Source organism: Macrobrachium rosenbergii, chromosome 40, assembly GCF_040412425.1.
Source record: "Macrobrachium rosenbergii isolate ZJJX-2024 chromosome 40, ASM4041242v1, whole genome shotgun sequence".
NCBI classification, from domain to species: Eukaryota; Metazoa; Arthropoda; class Malacostraca; order Decapoda; family Palaemonidae; genus Macrobrachium; species Macrobrachium rosenbergii.
Window position 1 is genome coordinate 9,844,244 of NC_089780.1, and position 16,159 is coordinate 9,860,402.

Sequence of the window (16,159 nt, forward strand, 5' to 3'; positions counted from 1 at the left end):
CCACAGTGTTCCGTCCTTTAAACTGCCATCTTTCCATCAACCAGCTTCCCAGCTTCGACTCAACAATATAACTGCCTTCTCTTTCAAACGCCTCACAAAATAATAAAAAAAAACACTTTTCTGAGATTATGGAGAGAGAGAGAGAGAGAGAGAGAGAGAGAGAGAGAGAGAGAGAGAGAGAGAGAGAGAGAGAGAGAGAGAGAGAGAGCAAATTTTAGCACCGCAGTGGGATATACAAGAATAACCCTTTGTATAAGCCGTTTATTAACACGTATTTCTTCTGTAATTATTCTTATCTAAATATATTTTCCTTTCCCCCCTTTCACAGGTTATAATATCTATACATATTTATGCTCTCAATCCCCATGCTCGCGTATGCTCACCAGAGACCGAGAGAGTTTAATATGGAAACTGCTCCACTGAAACTATCCTTTCGATACTTTCACCTAATTACATCGTATCATCATCTTGATTCCAGAGTTCATTAACAATGTTCAGTCGTCATTTTACGGCGCTTTTGTTACTGTGTCTTAATATTATTTCATGACTCTCTATATTTTTCTATATTCTTACTCAACCTGTTAACTAGCGCAGACATTACACATAATTTATTTTTGTGGAATCGTCAATATAGCGAAATTCTTTGCACATCTAATTTTGCATATAAAAAACTTTTAATTTTATAGAAAAAAAATCACCACTTTTAATGCCTTTCAACTCAATGTACTGCTTTCTTTGCCAAAAATATCATATTTCAGACCACTGAAACAATATTATTATATTAAAAATAAATTTCATCCTTTTTTTTCAGGATCTGGGATTCGTAATGGCAATTCTGCGAGCATTAAATGAATAAGTAATTTCAAGTCTTCATCAGCATCACTGCTCCCGTCAAGTTTTCCCTTAACAGTTAAGTACCTGAATTCTCTCCTGAATCACTTTCCCACCCAAGTTCTCATCTAAGTCGATTCTCAGAAATTTTGAGAGCTTCTTCGTCCTCTCACTTCCGCGCATCTATTGCTTATCAGACTGTTTATTTCTCGTTCCTGTGATTTCCCAAATTATCTCGGTCTGTTCGCAAGCTTTCGAACACACATCTCTCAGCAATGATTTCATTTGCAATATGATGTTACCAGCTAATTGCAGTCAATATTCTTAGCATTCTGCAATTACAAGTCTTCAGAACTACATCTGTTTCCTCTGTAAATTCTCGTCAGCGCCTGAAACGCGTCGTAAGTCCTGTTCAATCAGCTAATGACGTGCTATTAACACCGAACATCTCTCCGACCTTATTCACTTTTTCACAAAGCGATACTCTTTTTCTCATTGTTTTATCGATGCCTATCTATAAGCCAGTGCGTTGCCAGAGTAACCTTCCGGTAAAACATTATCCTGTATTTATTTTTTGCAACCCAGAACACCGTTAATAACGTTACCAACTAATTTTGACACAGTGTTGCATTCGTCCCTACAACCATCTCTCAACACTTATTCGATTCGTTTCCAGTAGGCTTAAGCTTAGTTGTGTTTGTATTAATTTTGAATCATCTCAAGTTCATTCTTCCGTTTTTAGTTAATTTCGATATTCTTTATGTGAGTTAACTACTAATAAACTGCTATTAAATACGGTAGCTTTAGAGGCGTCTTCTCATTTTGCTATTTTTTTCTCTTCCAGATTAAAGTTCTCGTATATCTTGGTCAGCTCTTTCATGACTGTTCCCAGCTGCCTGTAACGCATAGTTTATTATTCAAGTTGTTATAAAAAAATTCTCCATTTCCTCTCTTCTTAAAGTTTAGCTCTCCTGACCTCTTCATAAGTCAGATTCCCGACTGACCTGTTATACCAACAACCGCCATTTCATTTCAGTTCTGTTTACCCAGTAATTTCACATCATTCCCACATGTCCTTATTTTCATCTTTTATTTCTCTATTTTCCTCTATCATATTCTTGTCCCTATTACATTTTTTTTTCTACTTTTCATCGGCCTGTTTGTTATTCCCAGCATCCTTCTTCCCTCTGCTGTGTTCAGACTTTGGTCCCGGTCCTCTCCAACTTTCCCTTTTTTTTAACTTGCATTCTGAGTCTCGGTCCCCTTTCTCCCCCTCCCCCCAGAATGGCTTCTCTATTCTGTTCCCTACTTGCACTCGATCAGAGCTGGAAGTATATATATTTTTTCCTTTATCATCTTCATTCCACCACATGTCATTTTCCTCTTCAATCCCTCTCAGATGTCGAAACTAACACTTTTTGCTGCCTTCGCACCAATCTTCTACAGGATTTCCACCTTCCAGTTTTAGTTTCCTGTCAAAGAAAACTTTCGGGATGGCTAATTGTCTGTCCGTCCGCACTTTTTCTCTCCGCCTTCAGATCTTGAAAACAACTGAGGCTCGAGGGCTGCAAATTGGTATGTTCATCATCCACCTTCCAATCATAGAACATACCAAATTACAGCCCTCTAGCCTGAGTAGTTTTCATTTTATTTAAGGTTAAAGTTAGCCATAATCGTGCGTCTGGAACCGCTATAGGTGCCAACAACACAGGCCACCACCGGGCTGTGTCTGAAAGTTTCGTGGGCCGCGGCTGAGAGTTTCATACAGCATTATGCGCTGTGCAGAAAACTCGACTGCGCCGAAGAAACTTCGACGCATTATTTACTTATTTATCTTTTCGTTTCATCAAACAGTTTCCGAAGAAACTCTTGATTATTACCTATTCTCTCTCTCTCTCTCTCTCTCTCTCTCTCTCTCTCTCTCTCTCTCTCTCTCTCTCTCTCTCTCTCTCTCTCTCTCTCTTTTTAGTTCTCTGTCTCAGAGAAAACTCCACATGCACCTCCCAGGTTGTTCTTTGTCCCATCTCTCAGTAATATGTGTGTGTGTATGTAAGTGTGTATGTACGTATGTTTATATATATGTGTATGTATATATATATATATATAGACACATAATATGTGTGTATATATATATATATATATATATATATAGAGAGAGAGAGAGAGAGAGAGAGAGAGAGAGAGAGAGAGAGAGAGAGAGAGAGAGAGAGCAAGCACTATATGCAGCACGTATTAAACATAAAAAGCTAACGATGAAACTGGAATATATACATATTCATAACAACGAGAATACAGACGATTTAAAGCACTATCCTACCTAGAACTGCCGAACAACGTATGTCATCCTTATTCTAAAACATTACATTACTCTGAAATGAAGGCAGCCCTGCACTCAAGACAGATTTGAAAGAATATATAGAATTTTTTAAGTTTTAAGATAAGTTTTATATCTGCTCACTGACATATATATTCCCATATAAAGCGGAAAAGGAAAACGTCTATCCTCTCTCAGTTTAAATTCTTTAATAAATCAGGTAGAGGGAAAGAGACTCCGGCTTATCAGATTATCCTGGAAAGTCTCCCCATTCACCTGTTTCTCTCTCTCTCTCTCTCTCTCTCTCTCTCTCTCTCTCTCTCTCTCTCTCTCTCTCTCTCTCTCTCTCGTATTGACACTTACATTTACTTATCCTAATAATTGCTATGACACCAGTCACCGATTTCTTAAAATCACCTGTGGCATGTATTTGTGAATACATTCAGATTCACAGGAAGGTGACAACAAACGGCAGTTTATATTTTTAAGCCTCCAGACGCGCAAGTTCGATCCCCGGCCGAGCCGTAAAATATTCACGGGGAATTCTGCGTTGGGAAAAAGACTGATCAGTAGACAACATGCCAAGAGGGGCTCGCTGTTCTACTCTCGAAAGTCGATTAGAAACAAATAAGAGGAAAATAGGTTTGCGGGATCCAGCATTAAAATCAGAAGTCCCTAGCAGAAAAAAAAGAAAAAATAAGGACAGGCGAGTGGTTCTAATTCGATTGGGACTTTTTTTGGCTGGATTTCGGACCCGACTGGCTGCTTCTTGACTGACATAAGAGAAGCAAATACCAGTAGCAATAATTATCATCAAATAAATAAACGATTAACCACACATTTTAAAGGTTTTAAAGACACATAAATTCAATGAACTGAATTGAGCTTAAAAGGCAACACAAGTGTCATATGCATTATACCCCAATAAAAAAAAAGAAAATATGCATTATACCTCAATAAAAAAAAGACTGTTCCCAAAATTCCATTTTAGCCGCCAATCCCATTCCCATTAAGAGTCCCAAATTGTGTCTCAGCAGGAATATGTCAACGCGAATAGCAGACATTCGTATTGTTTTAACAAGACCGCCTCTTCTTCCTATTTTGGGCTTTTTCCACGCAGGAAACAGAGCCCCCTACAGACTGGGCCACGTTGGGGAACAAGTGTTTTTAAGATTCCGGAATTTGATTTGGTCGTATTTTCCTTCCCCCCTCTCGCTATACGATTCCCGATTCCCGGCACCAGTTTCGCGTGGCACCACTGCCAGAGGAAGGCTTTTAAAGGCTTCGTCCACGAAATAACAACTGCCTTAAAATTAACGTTTTTTTAGGTTCATGAAATACCTACTTTAAGAAAAACTGATTCCTGCTAATTTACGGAAATTTTCTAATTTAAGGAAATTTTCCTTTTTATCCTCGACTACGAGTTGATATACATTTAAAGGTACAGAGAGAGAGAGAGAGAGAGAGAGAGAGAGAGAGAGAGAGAGCAAAACTGATCCGGTGACTGAAAGAGAATAAGCACATGTGACTCTTTAATTTCATTCTTTCTTATATACTTCACGAACAGGTTAATAAAAGCAGAGAGAGAGAGAGAGAGAGAGAGAGAGAGAGAGAGAGAGAGAGAGAGAGAGAGAGAGCAAAACTGATCCGGTGACTGAAAGAGAATAACCACATGTGACTCTTTAATTTCATTCTTTCCTTTCTTTCTTATATACTTTAAGAATAGGTTAACAAAAGCGACAGAGAGAGAGAGAGAGAGAGAGAGAGAGAGAGAGAGAGAGAGAGAGAGAGCTAGCTCAGAATAAGATAAATGGAATTAAAGACTGATCCGGCGACGGAAAGAGAATAAACGCTCGTGTTCCTTTTATTTCTCCGTGCCTTTTTCTTCCTTTCTTTTCACTTTTTTATTTTTGTTGTTGTTGTTGTTGTGTATAGAGTTGACTAAAGCCTCGCTGCCTGAAAGGGCTGCCAATTAAATTTCCCATGTCCACCATTTGCCACTCAAAAAAGGTACAAAGTGCCAGCGTCGGTTGGCTGAGGGGGGAAAACCAGTAAAAAAGAGGTTTGTTTTGATTGCCTTGGTAAGTGTTAAAAAGTTGCCGCGGGATCATACTTCTCCCGTGTGGAACTTGCGCACCTTTTTTTTTTTTTTTTTTTTTTTTTTACTTTTCTTTTTTGCGTGTTGTTTTGTCTGTGCATGTAAATAGTTGTGTTTTTTTTTTTTTTTTTTTTTGTCAGTCGTTGCGTTTGTTTGTGTTTTGGAAAACTTGCTGCGGATCATAATTCTCCTATGTGGAACTTGCGCACTTTTTTTTTTTTTTACTTTTTGCGTATTGTTTTGTTTGTGAATGTAAACCGGTTTTTTTTTTTTTTTTTTTTTTGTGCATGTCGGCCGTAGCGTTTGTTTGTGTTCTGGAAAACTTGCTGCGGATCATATTACTCTCACATGTAGAATTATGGCAATTTTTTTTTTTTTACTTTTTGCTTGTTTTGTTTTGCATGTAAATAGGTGTGTGTGTGTGTGTGTGTGTGTGTGTGTGTGTGTGTGTGTGTGTGTGTGTGTGTGTGTTTTTGTGCATGTCAGTCGCTGCGTTTGTTTGTGTTCTGGAAAACTGTAAAATACATTTCTGCTGATCCGTCAGTTTTCTTCGAAATCTAATGACAGTATGCCTAAAACATTTATGAATTCATGATTGCTTAAATTCCTTAAGTATAATTGAGTATTTATCAGTGTAATCATATTATTTTAGCTACCATCAACTGTCGTTTACAACATTTGATAATATTTACTCATATGAGTCTCTCTCTCTCTCTCTCTCTCTCTCTCTCTCTCTCTCTCTCTCTCTCTCTCTCTCTCTCTCTCTCTCTCTCTCTCTATATATATATATATATATATATATATATATAATTAATTTTTTTTTTTTTTTTTTTTTTTTTACCAATGTGTCTTTCTTTCCTTCTAAGTTCTTCGTCCAGAGGTCTCTCTCCTTACTGGACTCCTCAAGTATGCTGGGATGAGGTTGCAGTCTCAATGCCCTGCTCCAACCCGGCTGAGGACCGTTACATTGAATTAGCTACCGTGGACCTAATTCGCTACGTTCATCAACTTGATCACAATAAGGTCTAAGAGAACATGACCACGATTATCATCCAGTTCTCGACTGAGATTCGAACTCACGTTCTCATGCTAGTGGGGGGAGTTTATTAGTCTTATGTATGTATGTGTGTGTATGTATATATTATACTGTATATATATATGTGTGTGTGTCTGTATATATACACATAATACACACACACATACATCTAAATATATATATTACCATCATTATCGCCTATCATGAAAAATGCATGCACCTAATTAAAAACAACATAGGATATAGCGCAGTTTTTCTCTGAACAGTATAGGAACAAATACAGTGACGAAAAAGCTCTTCAATTAATCTATTACAAAATTTCCATTAACAAGTATAAATAAATAAGGACTACTTTGCACAATACGAAAACCTTCAACACTTTTAACGCCAGAGGCTTGAAAAGGCCTTTGAGCATTGCGGGAGTGGGCTTAACATAAATCCTCCACGCGTACAAAAATTATTTTAACTTGAAACAGTTAAATGTTATTTTTTTTTTTAAACGACGAGAAAAGGGCGCACTTATCCAAATACCCACCATCTATTATCCATTATACGAATAAGCGTTACGTTAGCTTTGTTTCAAACAAAGAATAAAAATCATACCATAAAAAATCACTAAATAAATATACCTACTGCAGGGACCTATATATTCCCATATTCCTTTGTAATAAAAAGTTTTGTGAATGAACTGTTCTATCTCTTCTTACCTTTTCAGTTGTGTCGTCCCCACAGGTGGTTTTCTGGAAATGAACGTAAAAGAAATATGAAAAATGTCGTGGTAATTACATAGATGATCGTGAAAAATTATGTTTATATATATATATATATATATATATATATATATATATATATATATATATATATATATATATATATATATATATATATATATATATATATATCACATTTAAACAAGTATGTTTGTATGCTAGCGAAGATTCTTATTTATACATAACGTTGTTTCTCAGCAAATACTGGTCTTCAACAAAGAATGAAAGCTTCAAACATTATCAATGTTGGCAGTTTGTATATACAAGACAAACATACTGAGTGGTAAACCTACATGAATACATGAGAGAGAGAGAGAGAGAGAGAGAGAGAGAGAGAGAGAGAGAGAGAGAGAGAGAGAGAGAGAGAGAGAGAGAGAGAGTCAATCTTGAAAATGAGCGACAGCAACAAAATTTCAAAACACATACGACAAATGAAGCCCAAAGCCACTCACAATCCGCCGACAGAGAGAGAGAGAGAGAGAGAGAGAGAGAGAGAGAGAGAGAGAGAGAGAGAGAGAGAGAGAGAGAGAGACCTACGACTCGCCGCCATGGCATACTCCACCAAAGGAAAAACCGGATCGCCACCGAAATCCTTAATTATGCATCCGGCATATCCGGCGAATCCCGGCCTGGCCGGAGCACTTAATTGGAATATGCTCGACCAGGATTCCATTAATTACCAATTACCGGAATGACTGGATGGAAAAAGTTCATTTTTCGTGCTCTAATAACAATGATTATCTAGCTCGTATAAGCAGCAGCCCCCTCTTCCCTTTATGATATGAGGGGGGCGATTAGGCGACGGGGGTGGGGGTGGGAAGATGGAGACCGGGAGGGGAGAAGCTGGTTAGAAAGGACATGCACAAATTTAAAAAAGAAAATCCACGGATTATTTACCTTCAGTTTTCAATCTAAAGTGCAACATTTTTAGCGATACAGATATTGTGTTAATTCTACAGATCTTGGCCTTTCAACGTATTTGAGAGAGAGAGAGAGAGAGAGAGAGAGAGAGAGAGAGAGAGAGAGAGAGAAGTCTGCCAAACTGCACGATTAAGTTATATCCCAATTGAACAATCGTACAAAAAGTCAGCTCAAAAGATCTTGGCCACCCAACGCACACAAAAGAGAGAGAGAGAGAGAGAGAGAGAGAGAGAGAGAGAGAGAGAGAGAGAGAGAGAGATGACGAAGTCTACCAACATGATAGATCAATTCTAATTAAAAAATCATACAAAAGACTGCCATTAGTTTCTCCGAACTTAACGTGACAAGCAAACTACACAAACTCTAGTAGCCGAAAAATTAATCTTATGACCGGTGAAATACCCCTATACCCCTTTTATGATACTGACATACCCGAGGCACATCTCTTCTTGCTGCTAACTGGGCATTTCTTTGAACGGTAAGAGTAACTTGAGTTAGGAGGTTCTTTCTCTTTTGCTAAAGAGTACATTGGTTGTTGATGATGGGCGAAATGCTCAATAAAAAGGATTAGGTAAATAAATAGTGTCTCAATAAGGCAAAAGAAATATTGAAAGACGTCAGAATATAAATGGAACCGAGATGGTCAAATCATTTTGACAATTACAGATAAATTCAGAATTCGCTCAACTTTCCAAATTTACGTTTATTAATTCATTTCAATTTATGCTTTACCATAAAGATTTATTGATTTTAAATGGCCACGTTCATGTAGATACGTAAAATATGTTTTTCCACTTTCATGCACAGATGCATATAATGTAGAAATAATCAACACACAATCACGTGTGGAACAGAAATAAATTTCTGACTCGCATCAGGATCGAACCCAGGTCTCTCAATTGAGAGACCTGGGTTCGATCCTGATGTGAGTCAGAAATTTATCAATGCATATAATGTATTTATATATGTATGAATACGGGTTCGATCCTGATGTGAGTCAGAAATTTATTAATGCATATAATGTATTTATATATGTATGAATACCTATGCTTACTATACGTATACATATACACAAACTGAAAATCGATTTTTCAAAGCAAGTGATAACTGTTATTAATGCATATAATGTATTCATATATGTATGAATACCTATATATACTTACTATATATATACACAAACTGAAAACCGACTTTTCAAAGCAAGTGACAACTATTTCCAAAAAACACTCCCACTAAAAAAAAATTACAGTTAAGGCGTCCTTATCCTCATCCCGCGACCAACAAACACACAAAAACGCTTATGGGCGTGAGCGTTGGCGGTGTATATTTCGACATAAAAATCGCCTCTCGCAGGCAACAGCCCATCTGGTGCCGTTATTGTATCTTGTCAGGCAATCAATCACAACCAGCAAACTGTCGACAGGCTCCGCTGTGTTGACGAAGGCTCCCGCGGGCGAACATCTCTATTTTTTTTTTTCATATTCAAATTTTTTCCAGGCTAAGACTTCCGTGAAAGAGAGAGCTTACTCCCATGGGTTAGGCACATGCTCTGAATGCGAAGATCAACTGCTGTCTATTGATTTTTACGATGCTCACATTTTCGTTGCCCAGTTTATGATAGATTCGCCGAGGGTGCGTTTACTACTGTACATTTAAAACACATCGGTAACTTGTCACATACATGCCACAAATATGCTGGTAAGAAGTCAACGACACGAAGTGAGAACGAATTTCAAGCAGATGCTGGGTAGTCGTATGAAGCAATAGTTATGACTGCTAATAGTCCTTAACTTGCATTCAACCTATTTGTGATGTGCTTGCGATAAGTCGCCAACTTGTGTTGACGACACGTTTTAAAGCGGTTGTGAAACACCCTCAGACAGTTGAAACAAATCTTCAAGATGTCTAAGGCACTTTTAAGACATCCTTCGCATATATCGATATACCCACTGAATAAATTTACTAATACATTAATTCTGCTTACAGAACACTCCCATGATATTTATTTATCAAATAAGTATCAAAAATAAAGGAACGCAAAACGAAATGGCAAACGTGTGTGAATATAAGAATTCTTAGTATTTGAAGTTGGTGTAAAATAAGGTAGAGAAGAAAATGTAGTGTTCAAAACAAACCAATACACTTGTTAGTCCACGAACCAGAACACAGCTTTGTATATTCCTCGAACCCTTATAAAAATATCTATCATACTTTTATAATCTGTTGCGATTAACTTGCAAATGTTAGTCAATTCTTCTCTTGAAAAATATACGAAAAGTTTCCAACAGTACACACACACACATATATATATATATGTATTATATAATATATATCTGCTTATTCGTAAAAACATCCATGGAAATATTTTAATCTTCACTTACATATACATATACAGAAATATCATATACAAAATTTACGACATATAACTGTATCTAATGAACCTATATACCCAAAGAACAAATTACACACAAATGAATAAAATCAATGAACCAAATGAATCAAATGTACCATCTAGGCGTAGTGTGCCCAGGGGTTAAAATGTAACCAGTAGACGAAAATAATGTGTCCAATGAACAACATTTACCCATGTGCCTAAATGTACCTAATGACCAGAATGTACCCAATAGTTAAAAGGTACTCTAAGTGTACCCCCGTATGTACCTAATGGAAATAATGAATCTAAGGTATCAAAGGGGTACGTTTTCCCACTGGGTACGTTGGGTATATGTAGTCCCTATGGTACATTTTGTTCATTGAGTACATTCTGAATACTGAGTCAAGTCGCACAATACATGTGGTCTACTTTTATTCATTAGGTACATTTTGTCTATTGGATACATTTTACTGTTGAGCACATTTTGGATGCCAGGTACATATTGTTCATTAGATGCATTTTGGGCATTGGGAACATTTCATTCATTGCTTACCCATCCTTTGAATTCTTAGCATATGTTAAGTTTTTTGTGTTATATTAAAGTGACTTGAACTTCTTTTGTAATAATGAGTGCTGGAAAGTCAAATAAGAAATAAATGCTAAACCGATTTGATTTTTTTTACAGAAGTTTTATACCGATATAGAATAACCTTCACTGGGAGTGACAAACAAGAAAGTTGCAAAAACCTTTCCTGATAAATGAGTCAAAATTCACGTGGGCAGTTTCTCTGAAAGATAAAATAGAAATTATCGGGAGGTATTTAAGAAGCGAAGGAAGTATCCTGTTCTAGGGTAATGCATCATTACGGCGAAATACTGAAATATGAATCAGAACTTCATTTCGCCTCGGACACCAACCGCCCCCCGCGGCCCCCATCGATTCGATAGCCTCATTAACGTGGAGTATTTGGGCGTTCGTTCTCCTAGCAGAGTGGCCAAATCGGTAACTTACGTCACTAACATTTCTCAATTACTGTTTACAAAATGACAATAAATACACATTTTTTTCTAACTCCTTGTTCATTATCGAAGGCTATTTTTTATCAATTTTTTTTTCATATCTCTATTTTTTTGGCATTTTACGATATATCTCCACAGTGAGTTTTCCTCTTTTGTTTTTGATTAACGAATAAAAGGGCCAATTCCTAGGAATGTGTGGCCAGACTAAGCAAAAACCATAATAAAAACGATTACGGTAACAATAAATATTTCATCTTATAAAAAAAGATTACAGCTAACAGCCTCTGAGATGCCATATCCCATTCTCCTCCACCGCGTTATTCAATTTCATTCCCTCGTTTCAAGTCTTCCCTTTTTTACCGTATCCATTAAACTAAACATTTTCCCACCCCGTTTTTTCTTTATCTTTCTCACAACTTAATCCTTTTTCGATACGCAGATTTTTATTTAGCCAAACGACGTATTCCCCTCCTCAGCTGTCCATCTTTTTTTTTTATGTGTGCTGCTTGCACTCAATTCATTTCGCCTTGTTTGCTTAAAAACGCCACGTCCTTGCGGATTTTTCAAGCTTTTAAAAGTATCTAATACTTAAACTGGTCACACACACACACACACACTTGTACATATATATATATATATATATATATATATATATATATATATATATATATATATATATATATATATATATATATATATATATATATATATATATATATAAACCGTCACCGACTTCAGGATGCAAAGAGAGAGAGAGAGAGAGAGAGAGAGAGAGAGAGAGAGAGAGAGAGAGAGAGAGAGAGAGATTTTTCATGCATCACAGAACTGATTAAACAAAACTAAGGTTTATTCACGTTATGGAGTTTCATGAAGATACGATCACGTGGATTACAACAGATGCATTGCCTACTTGACTATAGTTTTCCCAATTTCAAAACGTAGGACCCAGCGCATTTTCATCTAACAAAACTTTTAAGGGAAAGATTACGTATGACATTTGAGATATATGTGAAGGAAAAAAAAAACTTTCAATAGTTTTTATATATATATATATATATATATATATATATATATATATATATATATATATATATATATATATCTACAGTACTTTTGAACTTTTTAAATGAGTGTGTATGGAAACATTCTATATCTAAGGGTAACAGAGAACAGTTTTCGTAACAGAGAACAGTGTTCGTAACAGAGAACAGCGTTCGTAACAGAGAACACTTTTCGTAACAGAGAACAGTCTTCCAGCGCAAACCCCTTCCGATACAAAACCAAAACATCTGGAAAAAAATTAACGAGATGAAAGTCCCCCCCTCCATTTCTTTTCAGATCTCCTGAATGCCGCCAAATGACCCAAGGGCACGCATGCCGGCCAACAGTTGTGTCCGTGCTGTCGGTCTGTCACTCAATGGAAGGGATAATTCCGAAGTGAGGGGGGCGCGACCGCTTGTGATATCGAAGCTATAGACCAAACTGCCTATTCAGCATTTTAACTCACACATTCGGAATGGAGGGGTGAAATCGCCACCCGCATCCCCTCTTCGTCTGTTAGCTGTCATAATGTTTCTCCTTTTAATAATTTATGGGTCAAATCGGCGATGTGTTTGGACCCCAGAGGAGCCCCCGAAATATTACAAGTAGGTAAACTGCTGGTGGGGGTGGGCCAAACACAGGATCATGTATTGATCCATGGACATTTCACGTATGACCCCAACCGAACATTTTTCGGTAGCTGGGCCCCTCTCTGAAGCAAAGATCAGAGAGAGAGAGAGAGAGAGAGAGAGAGAGAGAGAGAGAGAGAGAGAGAGAGAGAGAGGTTGAAAATTCCAGCAAAATAATTAGTGCAAAATATAAGGAAAAACAAGGAGAGAGAGAGAGAGAGAGAGAGAGAGAGAGAGAGAATTATAATGAAACATTCTTTAGATGTACAGTAAGGATGGAACCGAAGGGATGAGAGAGAGAGAGAGAGAGAGAGAGAGAGAGAGAGAGAGAGAGAGAGAGAGAGAGAGAGAGTCCTTGAAAATTTTAGGATTCATAAAAATACCGGGAAAAACTAAGAGGGCATGGAGAGAGAGAGAGAGAGAGAGAGAGAGAGAGAGAGAGAGAGAGAGAGAGAGAGAGAGAGATAAGCGGCCTCGAAAAAAAAAAAAAAATATATATATATATATATATAAAAAACTTCACAGCAAAAAAAAAAAGTGTGCGAAAACTTGAAACAAAAAACGCACGGCGATCGTATCTTTGCTGGAGGGAGTAATGGGGAAAAAATACTCTTGCAAAGCTCGGGAAAGATATTTCTCTGGAAGAAACGCTTCCGCGGGGCAAGTTACGATTTCAATTCTGTGAAAAATAACACAGCAAACATTCAATACTCAGGATAAAATTACTGGATAAAATGAATACGTAAGCGGATGCGCGCATATGCTGTGGATCAACGCACGTGTTAGAGGACATTATTTATAAAGGATAAAGAACTGCGCTAATAATAATAATATTAATAATAATAATAATAATAATAATAATAATAATAATAAGACGATGATACTGCTGTTAAAAAGTTCGATTTCAGCTCTGTTAAAAATAAGAAGGCAGACATTCATTACTATGGATAGAATTTATACATAAATGTGCGTAAACTGTTAATCAAAACATCATTTATAAAGGATGATGAACAACGCTGATAACACTGCCATCATACTAATAATGATACGATGATGATAATGATGTTAACGGTTTCAATTTCAATTCCGTTAAAAACAACAGAACACAATATTCATTACCAAGGATAAAATTTGTGACAAATCTGGATTACGTTCTTTCTAACGTTTTCTTTTTCAAGTATACATAGTCTCTTTCGTTGCCAGTTCTGGGTTTAACGATCCTACACCGATTGTCAAAGACTGGAAGAAGTTTCTTAAATTTTCTCTTCTGCCTCTCACCCTGTTCGTCTCTCTCTCTCTCTCTCTCTCTCTCTCTCTCTCTCTCTCTCTCTCTCTCTCTCTCTCATGCACAAACAAGACACACACTTCCTTGCAGATGTGTTGTCTCTCTCTCTCTCTCTCTCTCTCTCTCTCTCTCTCTCTCTCTCTCTCTCTCTCTCTCTCTCTATTTGTCAGTCTTCGTTTATTTCTCTAATTTCTCTCTCTTCCTCAGAGAAAAATATATTTTGGAGCAATGTAAATAATAAAAAAAAAAAATGTAGCAAACCCGTTCCCTTTATGAAGGGAATATCATAACGTTACTTTAACTAAAGTAACCACAAGATCCCCTATTGAAATCCTACGCCCTGAAGCAAACACAATTATTTAGACGGACGCCAAATAACGTTTATAATTCGCAATTCTAAGAAAAACACCCCTGTAGTCTATACTAATAAAATAAAAAATAAAAAATTACACAGCACGCAGCTTTCCTAATTTAATAATGAAATAGTTATATTTCAACCCCAAAACTATACAAACGGATCCAAGTCTTTCGATTTATTTATGTTAATAATATTGTAGAGTGAAACTAGAAGACATGATTCGGTGCTACTGCCAGAAATGATTTTGAAATTAAATTCGTGGTTAATGTTGAACTAATTATGTCTCCTAAATCCGTTATCATACATTTTTCTGGGGCAAATAATGCTAGTTTGTTTTGTAGTTATGAGAGAGAGTATATTTTGTTACTCTCAAAACCAGATGAATTGCTCTATATTGTGTAGATTGTTGCGTCTGTTACGTAATATGGGATACATTTTACAATTTACAAAAATTTAGTTCAGGCATCATTCAAATATGATACTGTCCTTGAATTCAACCTTTTGTACATGTTTGAAAATTTTTTTAGCAATCCATCAAATGAACCAATAACCTAAATCATTTAAATTTTTTTTGCATCTGAAGTTTCATCATTATCAGGTCGAAAGACAAGTCTGATGACAGACAAAGAACATACTGTGTAAAGAACACTATATTTTGAACCAATTTCATAAATTGTTCCTGACTGTGGTACCGATAATTTCGCAATTCCCAAGAACAATTGACAGTCAAGCCCCAATTTACTCCCTTACTTGGAAATTACGGAGCGGACTACCTGATCGTGTTACTGCTGATAATTTAACTCTTCTCCGAAGTCTCGCAAACTTGACCTAGCTTTCTAATTTATTTGTTATACTTTTTTTTTACATTACTCTACGTGCTTCTGCCCCTTGTCGTTACCTCCATTTTCTCCTGCAGTCATTCAGTTCCGTTGAAGTTTGCTTTGCAAGTTGATAGCCTTGGATTCGTACATATTTCATTCCTAGTGATGTATGTGTGTATATCATACGTATACAAATACATGCATGCTTTTATATATATATATATATATATACATATATATATATATATATATATATATATATATATATATAAAAAAATATATATATATATATATATATATATATATATATATATATATATATATATATATATATATATATATATACACATACATACATATACATGTATTATATAAGGACTGTTAACTTGCTAGTCAAATGAACAGTCTTTAGTCATTTTAGAATAATAATAATAATAATAATAATAATAATAATAATAATAATAATAATAATAATAATAATAATAATAATAATAATAAAGAGATTTCGAATGGCAAGCACCACAATATGTCAAACAACACACCGATTCCTGATAAAAAAAAAAATGGGAACACAAAATATGGTGATAACGAGAGACGAATTCCTGTAACAGCACAAAATTAAAACCAAATGACCCCATAATTACTGCGGCAAAAATTAAGA

The 16,159-nt window shown here is 36.2% G+C and overlaps 1 protein-coding gene across 1 annotated transcript in view; it reads right to left on the minus strand.

Moving 5' to 3' along the window:
* Positions 1 to 6,893: 6,893 nt before the first annotated feature.
* LOC136826111 (uncharacterized) overlaps positions 6,894 to 16,159 on the minus strand; it is a 355,844-nt gene continuing 346,578 nt past the window's right edge. Inside the window, exon 2 of the mRNA XM_067083090.1 lies at positions 6,894 to 7,019. Coding sequence (XP_066939191.1) covers positions 6,909 to 7,019 — 111 coding nt within the window. The 3' untranslated portion in view covers positions 6,894 to 6,908. The remainder of the gene's footprint in view (positions 7,020 to 16,159) is intronic.